The 13,153-nt window shown below is 39.6% G+C and overlaps 4 protein-coding genes and 1 long non-coding RNA gene across 7 annotated transcripts; 2 read left to right on the top strand and 3 right to left on the bottom strand.

Annotated features, from left to right (window-relative positions):
* Positions 1 to 188: 188 nt before the first annotated feature.
* On the bottom strand, positions 189 to 1,072 carry LOC124204774. Of its 2 annotated transcripts, none has more exons than XR_006879107.1 (3): positions 545 to 1,072; positions 366 to 462; positions 189 to 259 (listed from the first exon to the last, which is right to left on the bottom strand). It is a non-coding gene; the product is annotated as an uncharacterized LOC124204774 (long non-coding RNA). The 2 variants fall into 2 exon arrangements; XR_006879108.1 differs by having other exon boundaries at positions 585 to 1,072.
* Positions 1,073 to 1,690: 618 nt separating this feature from the next.
* LOC124204760 (tudor domain-containing 6-like) lies at positions 1,691 to 4,533 on the bottom strand. Of its 2 annotated transcripts, XM_046601962.1 has the most exons (5): positions 4,398 to 4,533; positions 3,624 to 4,330; positions 2,993 to 3,560; positions 2,845 to 2,922; positions 1,691 to 2,780 (listed from the first exon to the last, which is right to left on the bottom strand). In XM_046601962.1, exons 2-5 carry the CDS (start codon positions 4,302 to 4,304, stop codon positions 2,212 to 2,214), a joined length of 1,896 nt encoding a protein of 631 aa, XP_046457918.1. In that variant the 5' UTR covers positions 4,305 to 4,330; positions 4,398 to 4,533; the 3' UTR covers positions 1,691 to 2,211. The 2 variants fall into 2 exon arrangements, with proteins under 2 accessions (XP_046457918.1, XP_046457917.1); XM_046601961.1 differs by having other exon boundaries at positions 3,624 to 4,533.
* An 829-nt stretch (positions 4,534 to 5,362) lies between these two features.
* LOC124205076 (protein timeless-like) lies at positions 5,363 to 9,809 on the top strand. Its single transcript, XM_046602392.1, has 11 exons — positions 5,363 to 5,471; positions 5,549 to 5,643; positions 5,714 to 5,775; positions 5,856 to 6,042; positions 6,102 to 6,326; positions 7,496 to 7,631; positions 7,693 to 7,866; positions 7,933 to 8,172; positions 8,280 to 9,313; positions 9,376 to 9,591; positions 9,702 to 9,809. The coding sequence occupies exons 1-11, from the start codon at positions 5,363 to 5,365 to the stop codon at positions 9,807 to 9,809; spliced, it is 2,586 nt and encodes an 861-aa protein (XP_046458348.1).
* LOC124204762 lies at positions 9,707 to 10,839 on the top strand. The gene is made up of 2 exons (XM_046601963.1): positions 9,707 to 10,296; positions 10,377 to 10,839. The coding sequence occupies exons 1-2, from the start codon at positions 9,818 to 9,820 to the stop codon at positions 10,453 to 10,455; spliced, it is 558 nt and encodes a 185-aa protein (XP_046457919.1). The 5' UTR covers positions 9,707 to 9,817; the 3' UTR covers positions 10,456 to 10,839.
* Positions 10,840 to 11,135: 296 nt separating this feature from the next.
* On the bottom strand, positions 11,136 to 12,880 carry LOC124204758 (carbonyl reductase [NADPH] 3-like). The gene is made up of 5 exons (XM_046601960.1): positions 12,553 to 12,880; positions 11,970 to 12,487; positions 11,818 to 11,905; positions 11,600 to 11,750; positions 11,136 to 11,537 (listed from the first exon to the last, which is right to left on the bottom strand). Exons 1-5 carry the CDS (start codon positions 12,718 to 12,720, stop codon positions 11,404 to 11,406), a joined length of 1,059 nt encoding a protein of 352 aa, XP_046457916.1. The 5' UTR covers positions 12,721 to 12,880; the 3' UTR covers positions 11,136 to 11,403.
* Between the last annotated feature and the right edge of the window lie 273 nt (positions 12,881 to 13,153).

The following is a 13,153-nucleotide window of genomic DNA, read 5'->3' as shown; positions in this document are numbered from 1 at the left end:
AAGGGTTGAATACATCTTTGCTGAAGGTTCACTGCACTCGAGAACATTGTCCTAAGGTCTAGCAGCAAATTTCTCCACAGCTTGGAACACTGCAGTCTGGAAACCTAAATTAAACAAAAGATACAATGAGAAAGCTAGAAAAAAAAATAATCAAAGTTCTGTAATTTGTCAAAGAACTTAATTATACTTGCCTGAGAACATTTTCTGAAGATCTAGCAACAAATATTTCCCAACAGCTTGGAACCCACAGTCTGGAAACCTATTTAAATTAAACAAAAGAATCTAAGAGAAAGCCAGAACTGCAGAACATAAATAAAGTTCTGTAAGTCGAAGAACTTGTAGTAAAAGAATAAAAATTATTTTACCAGTTCAGTTACATCTTGGCTAATAGTTCTTCCTCAACCTTTCATCAAGGTCTAGCAACACATTTCTACACAGCTTGTGGTCCTGCAGGATGGGAACCTAAGTTAAACAAAATATACAGTGAGAAAACTAGAACAAAGATAAAGTTTTGTAACTTGTCCAAGAACTTAATTATTTTTACCAGTTAAGCTCTTTTCTAGGAGTAAAAGTTTTGGACTTACGAGAAAGTGAATTACATCAGAGATACAACCACTACATTTTGATGATTGGAATTTACACAACAGCTTTAAAAATTACCCAGTTATACATTTACGATCCAAAGAGAATTATGTCCCTTTAACATAACTTACACAAATTGCCTCTTTTCAAATTCCCTGACTATTAACCTCAATTAAAAGAAATCAAGCTCAATACAAACATATAAACCAAGAGATTCCATCCCAATCCTATCCTCGCTGATTGGCATCTGCAATCTTGTAAAACATTTAGTATCGCAGGGGTACGAGCTGGGTACGGGTGAGAATAACATATAACACTTTACATGCAAATTTTACAAACTAGCACTTTTGAAAAAAATGAATCTTCATAGTAAAGGAGGTGATGAATGGACAGTATTACTTCTAACTATAAAAAATTACCACAATTTTCATAAAAGGAATTCAACGCACAAAACGTAAACGACCGACGTGGCCAAAAATCCGCCATTGAATGACAGCTGACAGTGGTTTAGAAATGATTTGCAACGTTGCCATATCGAACTGTCGGTGAAAATACTGAAAAAAGTCGGATTAAGATTAAGAATTAAGATCGAAATTCGAATTGAGTAATTATCTATTAATCTGATCGAACATTTATTATCCGGAACACGTAGTCCAAAAAAGAAACTGTTCGGTCCTTCGTAACTCAGTGGGAATGTGTCAATGTGGGATGGTCGAATACGAATGGGGAATTCGGCGGGTTGCAACTCCAAAGACATAAGAACTCCTTTTTTAAATACTATTAAAAATACCCGACAATAGAACTCCAGTGCCCGACAGTAGAACTCCATTGACTTTTCAATATATTAAATGTCCGACAATAGAACTCCAACAAAAATTATTCGCATGCCCGATAGTAGAACTCCACTTTTAAAAATTATTTAAAATATTGGGGTTCTATTGTCGGTGGAGTTCTTCTGTCTTTGGAGTTCTACGGTCGTCATACCAGGAAAAACATGGGGTAAAATAACTCCTGTTTATCAACCTTCAGGCACTGTTAGGACTTCGTTTACTCTGCCAGCAGTGATTCCTTTTGATTTTTATTCACTAAAAAAAGGAACTAGATGAAATAACATCCACGTTAGTTTATTATTAATTAATTTTTCAAAAAGGAACTGGAAAGAAATGCCGAAAAGTAAATTGCGTTACATACTGCATGCACAGTGAAAAAAAAATGAAGGTAATGATCTCTTGCACAGACAATGCAACAACAGCTTGCTTTAAAATTTTCGCAAAGGTAATAAATTTTGAAAAACGAACGAGGTTTAATATTGAGACTAAAATGTTTCGACAACGAGTGCACTATAGTGAAGCATTTAGCTAATGCTATAATTTTGCGTAACAGTCGGGTTCATAAAAAATCTTGCGTGGGAAAGGGGAATTTGCGCTCCTAAGTGACAGCACTCCAGCGTCTGGTGTCGAAGGGATCAAAATCAAAGTCTATGAATCTTTTTAAGGTTGGCAGGTAAACTGGTAACGAAAAGCTGTCAATTTGCAATCTTGGTCTTTTTGTTCGTCTAATGTGGAACTGAGTAGATTTCTGAAGTTTGGTGGGGCATGTTGAGGATTTTCTAATAACCGGTTTAGGTGGTTAGGACTCATTGTCTGGAGTCTGGACGTGACGTAGACGAATGTGAAGGACTCCATCGACGACCTTACAAAACAGTACGCCGAAGGCAGAGCTTTTCAAGAAGCGATCTTTCAAGGCATCGGCGAAGTCGACGAATTTCGATAACAATTCTGATCCATCCAGGCAACACTTGAATGCCAATGCCGGCAACATAATCAAATCCTGGGGTAATTCCCGCAAATAGCTGGTTCGCAAAGTGTAACTAATGCCATAGTCGACATAGCAGACCGTGATCATATTTCCGTTGAGAGCTTGGACAATCGCTCGATGCCACTTTCCATCAACAGGGTAGAAAGCTAAGCAAGGCTTGCCGATAGTTGCAGAGATATCCTTTTGGTTGACGAAATTAGGATCAAGGATCAAACTGTGGATGCGTTCCATTATGGCGGTTACCAACTGCGGTTCCAGCTGAATCCAGAATTCAGTAAATGAATTGAAGTAAGTAACAATGGCGTGGGCAGAAATAATTTGCTCTGGAACAAAATCCGTCTTCTGGGGAGGATATTTACAAAGATCATTCCTTGATGGTTCTGAAAGATAATAAGAGACAAGATAGTTACAATTTTATTGACGAACGAAAAGAAAAAAACTTACCATTCTCAAAGACCGGCAGAGACGAAGGCTTTGGTTTAACAAGTGGAAAAGTTTTTTTTGTCGACGCTGGTGTGGTAACTAATAATAAACAAACCAAAACATTACTACTATTACGTACCTATTCATAAATGGTAAGAGTAAAACTTACATATGTCGACGGCCTTTCGTAGAACTATATTTTCAAGCTCTTTGTTGATTGAATCATCTACGAAAGTGACGACGTAGATTCCTCCCACGCATTCTCCGACTTTAACTTTGACCCGTTTGTCCAAGATGAATTGATTCCAAACTGAGACATCAGGTGAGATATTCAAATCCAGTTTGCAAAGGATGCCGTGTGGTGGTTGGCGGAAATGGTCCAAACAATCAAGAGGAGCCAGGATTTTAAAGCATGATGTCAAGAGACTTTGCCCGTAATCGATCAAGTAGACTTTTACGAGGTCGTTGGCCAGCTCACTGGTTATAAGAACGCGACGGAAACTATTGCAGTTTTGGCCCTCGTTCCATTGCAGTACACCATAATGTCCCAAGCGACTTAGGTTATCGACGTATAAAAAGGGAGGATTCGGTAGCGAAGAGTAGACTTTGAACAACTCAGTCGCCATCTCGTCTTTTGCTTCGACTAGCATCTTCTCTAGCTTTCCAAAGAAAGAACCAGGCTTTTCTGAGAAAGTGACGAAAAGGTTCTCTTTTGCAGCTAAACTAACACCGGGGATCTGAAAAGAAAAGGCACGTCAGTTAAGCAGCCAATAAAATAGAATATTCAAATTATGTGTTACCTGAGTTATGGTCGTTGGATTTCCTTGGATGACTGGAAGAGATGTACTTTTCAGTGAAGGCGTAGAGCAGAAGTTGCTGGCAACACCCATGCTTGCCAGAAGATTGACAAGAGGCTGATTTGTCGCATCAAAGAGCCTTACACTTTGGCATTCATTGATGAAGTCTATTGGTACAGCTGTCCATGTTTTGCTACTCATTTTTGCCCCAAAGATGGCCATTTCACGTGTACTCCAGTGACTGCCAGTATCACGTAAAGGCTGAACTAAATCAGCAAGAACAAATCTACTAGCTAATGGAGGCCACTGATGAATGTCATCTGCTGCGCTGCCAGTCTTCTCCACTGTACGTAAATCATTCTTATCATAAATCACATGCTTGCTTCCACTATCAATACAGAAGACCTCAAGGGACCCATCAAGATCTTGTTTTGGTTGGGAGACTTTGACTCGCTGCCACTCATTCTTGACTTGCACAAAATATATGTCTTCCTGATTAATAGTTAGCTTCTTTGCATTGAATTTGGGAGGTTTTTTTTCCAGTTGCAACTGTATAGAGTTGATGTAGTTTCTCATGGTTAAGTGTTTTTTGTGCTCAACACCCCAGAAGTATACACATAGCCCTTGAGGTTCACAAATAGAATTTTCAATGCAGGTCACATGCAACAGTACACTGGATTCCATCTTCGCCAGAAGCTGCTTAGCAAGTCTGTCGTATAAAAAAAAACTTTGTTAGAAGGCAAAATTCAACTTTTTCTGATGTACGTTGTCTTATTCAATGAGCAAAACAAAACTGCTCTTCAAGGCGCCTATCTTCCACCTTCTCGGCTTGATTTCGAAAATTTGACTAAAACTACGTTGATAATTTCTTGGGACAGCATTGTGACATTGTCGAATATTGGAAAATGTTTTACTTTCTTTCCATAAATAATAAAATCACCTGGTAAAAATATATTAATTGATTCGTAACTATTTTTAAGAAAATTAGAAATTCCGTCAGTTAGTTATAATGTAAAATAATTCAAAGAAAATTGTTTGATAAAAAAATTTTATGTTGGTTTGGCGCCTATGCAGAGAAAAAAAAGTTTGAAATTAGATTTTTTTTTTTTTTACTTTTTAGATCTTTTCAGTAAACTGTAATAATCCACAGTCCACATTTTTATGAAAACTCACTATTCATTATTATTCATTTTTTTGTTCAGGTCTAGTAAATTCAACAGATATCTAGCGATGAGCTATCTAAAAAGATTCATTGATTTGTTTTCTATTGACTTAGCTTCCTTGATCGTCCTTGAATTTCTGTTATAAATATATGTGTATTGTATTTATCGTGGTATACCGAGGAGCGATACGCAAATCGTTACCTGAACAATAAAGTTTTAGACATGCGCGCAGATAAATAGGCATGACATAGGTCCAGGTCCTGCCTCCTTTCCGAAGAGAACTGCCTCAATAAATACTCAAACGAATCTAACGTACCTTGTGCAATTTTCAGCTCATATTCGATCCGCAAGCAACGCTCTGCCTCCTCCTATCGCCCTCCCAAAGTGCTTCGCTTGTGAGAAAATAAAACTACGCATTTCAACTTAGTTCAGTGGAATCGAGCACAGTTAATTAATTGCCAAAACAGGTTGCTCCCACGATCATTCCTTGTTTTGTTTGAATAAGCAGAATGTTGCTTAGCACCTCGAAGCGCTAAAGTGTCCCTTTTGTTTGAGATTGATTTAAAAAATTTGGTTAACATGGAGCAGTTGATGAAATTGAAATTAAGTGGTGACATTCCGTGTTTGTCTTCGATTCCTTTGGGGACATTTCACAATAACAAATATTACATAGATGACGAATGTCTGAGTGAGTATCTCATCACTGAAACTTTATCGATTCAAAATTTAGTGAAATTTTAAATCGACTCATTTTCTTTACCGTAGCTCATCTTGAAGAAATTAACGTTATGTTAAAGAGTGAAGATCCCAACACTTGCCCACTCCGGCGTGCCATCGGCTTCATGGACATTCTAAATAAGGTAACACACAGAAATATTATAGTAGCCGGATGAAATATTTAATTTCCCATCGCTATCATTGTGATTGCAGGATCTCATTCCTATTCTGACGAGCAGTAAGGATCAGCCCGACATATTTTATTCAACAATAAAGTAAGAAAACAACGACATCTTTAATCTTAAAAGATTTCGCTCGTATTTTATTCAAGAAATGTTTCCCGTTATTTAAATAGATTGTTAGTTGAACTTACTACACCCGTCGAGTGCTTGGTCTCCGTCGATCCTTCCAACCGCATTAGTCCATCGCAGCACATTGCCATTCACGAACTGACCCAGCTCCTCTACGGTGCTAAAGAATCCTTTCTGGATGGCAAAACAACTCAAGTTATTCTCAATCATCTTCTCCATTTATCACAAAAAGTTAACTAAACTTATACAAACGTGAATGAATTGTCGTTTAAATATACTTTCTTGTTCAGCAATCATTGTCTAGCGACGATTGTGAGTTGGTAAATCATTCCCTGTTGCTGATACGCAATATCCTGCACGCTCCTGAACGCCCATGTCAAATAGCAGTAGGAGAATGCCAAGTTTCATCTACTAATACCTCAGCACAGCAGCAGAATCGAATTCTTTGGAACTTGTACGCACAGGGACTGAGTCACCTCCTCATCAACTTGCTCGGCTACGGTTCGCAGGCTACGGTAAAACACTATTACTTCTCTATTGACTTGCTTGCTGCTGGCTGTTTGCCTTGCATATTTAAACAGCAATCGACAAAGGCTTTTTACTTTCTCTTGCTTCTATTTACAAAAACGGATTTCAATTTACTAAGAATTGATTTCGCCTAATGTGTTCGTCGAATATTTGTTCCCACGAATGCCCTGCGAATATTTCCAACGAAGATTTTCTATTGCTATCAGAATTGGAAAACTGGTTGTAGGTTCTTTGACTGTGTGAAATAAGTACTAGTAGGCCTACCTTGTAAAATCTTATAAAATCGTGAGAGAGTCTAGCGTTTTTTCGTGGAAATCCTGTGGTTGGGCATTATGGCTAGCAGAAATAAATATAAGACATAAGAAAAAATAAAAGTTATACCATGTAGGTTTTGCTCAGATGAAAAACTTATTGACGAAAGCCTTTCAAGGTATCACATCTTCTTTACAGTTGCTAGGGAATATGATTTCCCATCAGTTGAGTAATACTGCCAGTAGCATGCATGGATGCCAAGAACAGGGGAGATTATGCCTGTGCCACAGAAAGTATTAAAAAATAGAACCTGTAATCTTTAAGATATGGGAAAGTATCAGCCAAATACGATTGAGAAGGTCACATGATTGATTAATACCGCATTAGAATCTTCGTTCAAAGTCGTAGAATTGCAGGGTCCAACCAACAATTTCTTTCTGGTTGGTTTATAGAGGTTAACTTTTCACATGTGTTGGCAATAATATGGCCGTTGCTTGGCAGCAGCCATTCAAATCGTTAAAAGTCAGTGATCTTTTCCATAAATTGGGCCATTCGTATTCAGCGTTGTGCAACAGCAAGGATCGTTCCTTTCACCTAGGAGAGCAAACTAGCATAAACAGATCAAGGAGTAAATACTAAATTATTCGTGACATTGATTGTTATTCGGAACACTGATGGTGTGCTTCCATTCCAAAACATTATTAAATATTAACGATCACCTGCATATCACAATGCCGCCGTGGCATTTGATTAGTGTCTTGGCTGGAATGGAATTCAGGTCTAACAGTCGGCGCGTTATTTCGTGTGCGTAGACCCTATACATTTTTAAAGAAAATTAGTTATTGGATAAATTAACAGCTGGAACGCCACGAACGGGATTTAATTACATGCAAATTCTTCACAGGAAAAATGGTCAGTGACGATCGTGCAGCTGATTTCGCTTTTCTATAAAGATAGACCCGTTGAAACTATCCAGAACATGTTGAGAGACGACATCCATTCGTCCGAGTCCTCAGAAGATGATGGCCAAAGTCAATTCAGTAAACAAAATCTCGGGAACAATCAAAATGGAAATCCAAATCAAATCAATTTTTACCTCAGATCAATCACGTCGATCCAGTCAAGAAAGTATATCCAGCAGCGTCTTTCACTCGGACAGTTTCACCCCGCCGAATGCGACGCCAATAATCACATTTTCAGGAGAAATGGACCAGCAAGAAACGGGAACAGTCGGCCAATCGCTCTCATCCGGTGAAAGAAACAACAGCCAAACAGGTGCGGACGGGAGCAGTGCTCAGTTAAATGTTGAAATTCTGTAGTTTCACGATTTCTTTTTTATAGATAAATCACGACACTCGTCTAGCGAACAAAGTACATCCAGTGGTTTTCACTCTGAGGATTCCGGAATTCTAAAATGCAACAATCTCACCCTAAAGGAGCACGACGGTCATAAAAAGAAATCGTTTAAACGTCGTTGTCGTGACAACTCTCAAAAGGGCTGGAGTAATAGAACCTTTCATGTCGAGATTGCAACCGAGCATCCAGCCAATCATGTACCGCCCACGGACGAATCATTGGAAAGTGGTTCAAGCTTGTTGCCTCCTGTTTTAGTTCAATCCAGCGCCGATAGCGGAATTAAAAGGTCTGAAAATGATGAATAAATTGTGAGGTGAAGTATTAATAATGAGAAATGAATTATCTATTACAAAGGAATATAAAAGGTGACACAAAAATTAAGGAAATTCCGGAAAAAGAGCAGAGCCGGAAGAAGTTAATTGAATGCAACGTGGAAATGAATCAAAGCTTTAAATTATTTCAATATCAACCAACAGAAAAAGATATTGCTCAGCTAGTGAAAGAATTTACTGTCGATTTCCTGCTCAACGGTAATGACTTGATTTCCATTTTCTTTAATTTAAATTCAAATATTTTAATTCTGATAGGCTACAACACACTGGTGAAGCAACTACATCAACAGTTACTCAAACAAGGTGAAACTTACCTGCTCTGGGACAAATCTCATTTTTTCTGGCTCATCTGCTACTTTTTGCCCATCGCTGCTCAATTAGAATTGAGTGTGGAACACTTGAAAGACGTCTTAACTATTGATCTCTTGTGCTATCTGACGTGGGAAGCTGTTCACCAGACGGAAGAACTAGAAATTTGCACGTTCCAACCGACAGTTGATTTGAAGCCGTGCGTAAGGCGTCTACATCTGAGCGTGACGGCCATTCGTGAGTATGTGCAAACGTTAGAAAGCTATTTCCGTCTTGCTTCGGGGTCGAATAGAAATGAGCCAGGCCTCCTCACAGGCAGCGAAGATTTAATTAATCGACTGAGTGGTTACGTGCCAGCCATTCGGGACCTCCGTCAACTCTTTTTGCTCCAACTCCGTCAATTCGATCCGGTCGTTCAAAGCAGGCGCTATCTACTCGATGTCATCGCGACCAATCACATCTTATTGCTGACGCTCGAACGGTCCACTGGGCAATCATCACGCGGGAGTTTTAATATCAGCCAACACTTGACTCAATTCTGTTCGGAAATGATAGTCGATCGATACGGCACGGTCCTCGAGGATTTCAAGACCAACGGCCCGTTCGTCAACGATTGCATTTTGACGATTTTGCATCACATCGCCGGCGATTTGGGCCGGGCCGACCTTTTGTGCCGGCCCGTCATTCTTCGCCCGTTCAGCAAAATCTGGAAAGAGGAATTCAATGTACGTTACAATGAACAACTATAGCATCTGGAATTATTCAAATTTGTCTAATTTATTTGCAGATGTGTGACGACTGGAATGATTTGATTGAATTGATCATTCAAAAATCAATGCGAGAAATTCAGAAAAGCTCAATCAAAGAGACATTGCGCAGCAACCCAAATGAACCGCTAGAGATCAAAGTTTCCGTTTCCCATTTGACAGAGACCCTCCCACTAAAATATTCGGATGAGAAAACAATAGAAGAATCGACTGAAACAAATCGATTGTCGTACGAAGTATCTGACACCAACATTAAATCACTTTTGATTCAACTCGAGGATTCCGGTGGGTTTCAATTCATTTTCAAAATTTTTACTCAAATAATTGGAATTTTTTATTCCTGTAGGATTTCAGAAACAACTGGACTGGATTCAATCTTCATTGTTATCGGCCTGTGCTGTTCGATTGGGGATCTACTCCGGCCAAGAATTCCGCCACCCCATCACTTCCCTGAGTTTTCAAATGAATTTGTCCTGCCCTTTGGTTCCCTGGACGGAGGTGGAAGCATCCGCCCTGCGTTCAGAACTCTTCCTCAATCTCCTATTTCGTATTGGTCTCATTCCTCCATCCCCTCAGCCTGTCCTGTACCCTCGTATCCCGCGTGAATGGTCCCCGGACACTTTGTACAGTGTCGCCCTCCTTTTCGGACCCATCGACCGGAAGAGGATCGAGTTCGATTTGACTCGAGTCAATAAAATCGAATTAGACTTCCCCTATTCACCTATCAATGAACTCGGAGACGATACGTTTTCTTTTCGTTATTCAACCCGCAGTGAATTCCCTTTCTGTGATACTTGTTATTCGTACAATTCGGTCCAAATGAAGCCCTTGTCAGCAGATCCCTATCAGCCCTATGTAAAACAATCCTTTGAGTCTCGGTTACTTTCAGAAAAGATTACTATTAGTCCTATCAGCATCAGCGATTTTCATCCTTTCGACAGGTATGTAATCAATTCAATTACTTGTTAGTTGGTAACTCCTACTTTATTCCTAACTCTTATTTTCTTGAAATCGTTGGCAGTATCAGTACAAGCAGCTCGCTACAAGTTCACAAATGCGAATCGACAGATGGCGAAGAGGAAACGGAAAAATGCGGTTGATTGGGTTAACGGATTGGCAATTCCCAATGAGCTTGTCTTTTGGAATCTAATGTATGGTCGTCGATTGGTGTTTTGAAAACGTCAGGTGCCTGATGCTTCATATCTGTAATTACTGTAATTCAATTTGATGCACGTAAAAACATATCCTGTTTTCAGATGATACACGAAACCTGAATAGTAATTAGAAGGAACCACATGGTATGTGATCAACTTCAAACCATAGGAATTTTTCAAATCCCTGACATGAGGAATGCACTTTCAAACATGAATGAAGCCATAGGATCTCACGAGCCTAAACCCATAATTAAGAATGAAACCGCAATTGCGATCAATAACCAAGAAGGAAAGCCTTATGTCGATAGTTTCTCTCCAAACCAATAATCCTAATCTATTTGGAAATTATTTGACGTGCCAAATGTTACGACGTTTGGCCAAATTTCCCCAGAATTTCCATAGCTCGACCACTGACATTCAATTTGCTCTAGACGTATTCGAACGACGTTCTTGATTCTACTCGATCCTTTTAGTCTACAATAATTGGCAAACCATTTAGAAAAAGAAAGGGTTCAGAGCTTACCTTTTGACAGAAGAGACAAATGACAAATGAGACAACGACAAGGCGACAAGCTGGACAACTTATCACTTGTATGTTTCCGAAATTCAAGATTGGCCCGTATTCCTATTTTGCTGAAGTACTTTCTCCGTGTGATTTGCATTGTATTTCCAATTAGATTGATTTCAATTTCATTACAACACGGATAATTTTATTAAATTTAAGGAATCAAATCGAACCGGATTTAAAATATGAAGTCCACTTAGGATGGAAAAGTTAGTTACGTATATCAAGCAAAATACAAATCAAAATTATTTTGAAAATTCCAACTCGGATGTGTGCGAATTTTAACACCGAAAATCGTATTATAGCCGTGAAGGATATTCAAAATGTAATTAATAAATCGATGGAAGGGGTCCATTGACCCAGTCGACGAGTTGCTTGTCGTGCCAAACGTACGCACCTTTCGGGACATTATTGGCCGATGAAGATGGCGGTTGCATAGCCAACCAACAAGCCGCCTCAGCACCTGTTCAACAATTTGACTTTTAAAAAATAATTATTCTCAAATTAAGTGCACCCATTCTTGACCTTCTTGGATAGTTTTCTCTCCTTTCTGGTAAGTGGCATCTGTGACAACGTAACCAGGGTGGACGCAATTGACAGTTAAATCTTCCCGCGGGTCCTGATCGAATTGACGTTGATGAATGCGAGTTAAAGCGCTTATTCCAACTTTTGAAACCTTGGAATTCATAAAATGAATTAAAATTAACTGTCAAATAGTAAATTACATTTCACGTGTTACTCACGATGTAGCCTTCGTTGGGCCATGTATCTTCCCTCTCTTTGACGCTATCTGGCCATCCGCGTTCATAATAATCTCCATTCTTAGCAGCCCTATAAATCAACAAATAATTAAATTAATTGCCAATTAATAATTTAAAAAAAAATATACACCCACTCGATAAATTCTTCCATCAATTGGCAGAGCTCTGGCTCTGTCAAATCCGGAGCGCAGAATCTCTGCCTCAAGGCGACAGCTTCCGGTTCCCGGCCGGATATTTTCAACAAATGGCCATCGTCGCTGGTTAAATGAACGACCCTTGCGTGAGGTCGTAGAATGGGAAAGAGGATCTTGCAGGCTCTCATCGTGTGGTAGAAATTGGTATCGATAGTCTTGCGAATCGATTCGACAAATTCCTCTTTGGGCGTCATCATCGGGAAAATGATGGCCGCGTTATTCACCAGCACGTCCAACCCGCCGTGGGTGTCGACCAGAAAATCGCGCAATTTCAAAACGCTCGACTCGTCGTCAATGTCCAATTGGTGGTAGGACGGATGCAATCCGAGTTTTTCAAGCTCTTCCATCGCCTTCCGGCCGCGGCCTTCGTCCCGCGACGTCAAATAAACGGTCCCGTCGAATTTGGCACACAATTCCATCACGGCCGCGTAGCCGATTCCTTTGTTGGACCCAGTGACCTATTTAAACAGCATCATAAATTAAATTCGTTCTGTACTATTTGTTATTTTCACGTAAAACTTACCACGGCCACTCGAGTTCCGGCGGATGACATGATTTTTTGGCACTCCGGAGTGAAAATTGTCAAACTGACACGTTGGAATTGTTGACGCCTAAAGGAGACGCGAATCGATGGAGAACTGTAGAGTCCATGTGTGTGATCGCATGCGCAGTTGCTAGGCAACAACACCATTCGAGATTGTGTGGCGTCTGTTCAATGTCCGGTTAGAATTTTTTTATCTTAATGCGACTATCTTTTTGTGTACTTTATAACATTTCAGATTTGAGTTGTATACTTAACCTTAACTTTTCTAAAAAAAAGTGCGGTAAAATTCGAATCGTCTATACAAGTTTTATACGATTTCGTTTGATCGCGTGTCAAAACTTTGAGTTAAAAAAGACTCCCGCGGTCAGTTTGCCACCCCCATCATCCAGATTCCTGGCGAGCTGTTTAAAAAACCTTATTCCAGTGTTATATGTATATTCTGGAACTGGGTGATGGTGTGTGTGTGTAACACTGAAAAGGTAGTTGGCAACTTTGCAACAAGACATTTCTAGCCTTTATTGTCCACACACGCCCCCCCTGGGTAGGAAATGTTGATGGGCAATACGTGGCGAGAATGTGA

The sequence above is a fragment of the Daphnia pulex genome, chromosome 10, assembly GCF_021134715.1.
Source record: "Daphnia pulex isolate KAP4 chromosome 10, ASM2113471v1".
In the NCBI taxonomy this organism is placed as follows: domain Eukaryota; kingdom Metazoa; phylum Arthropoda; class Branchiopoda; order Diplostraca; family Daphniidae; genus Daphnia; species Daphnia pulex.
This window is presented reverse-complemented; position numbering and strand designations above follow the sequence as displayed.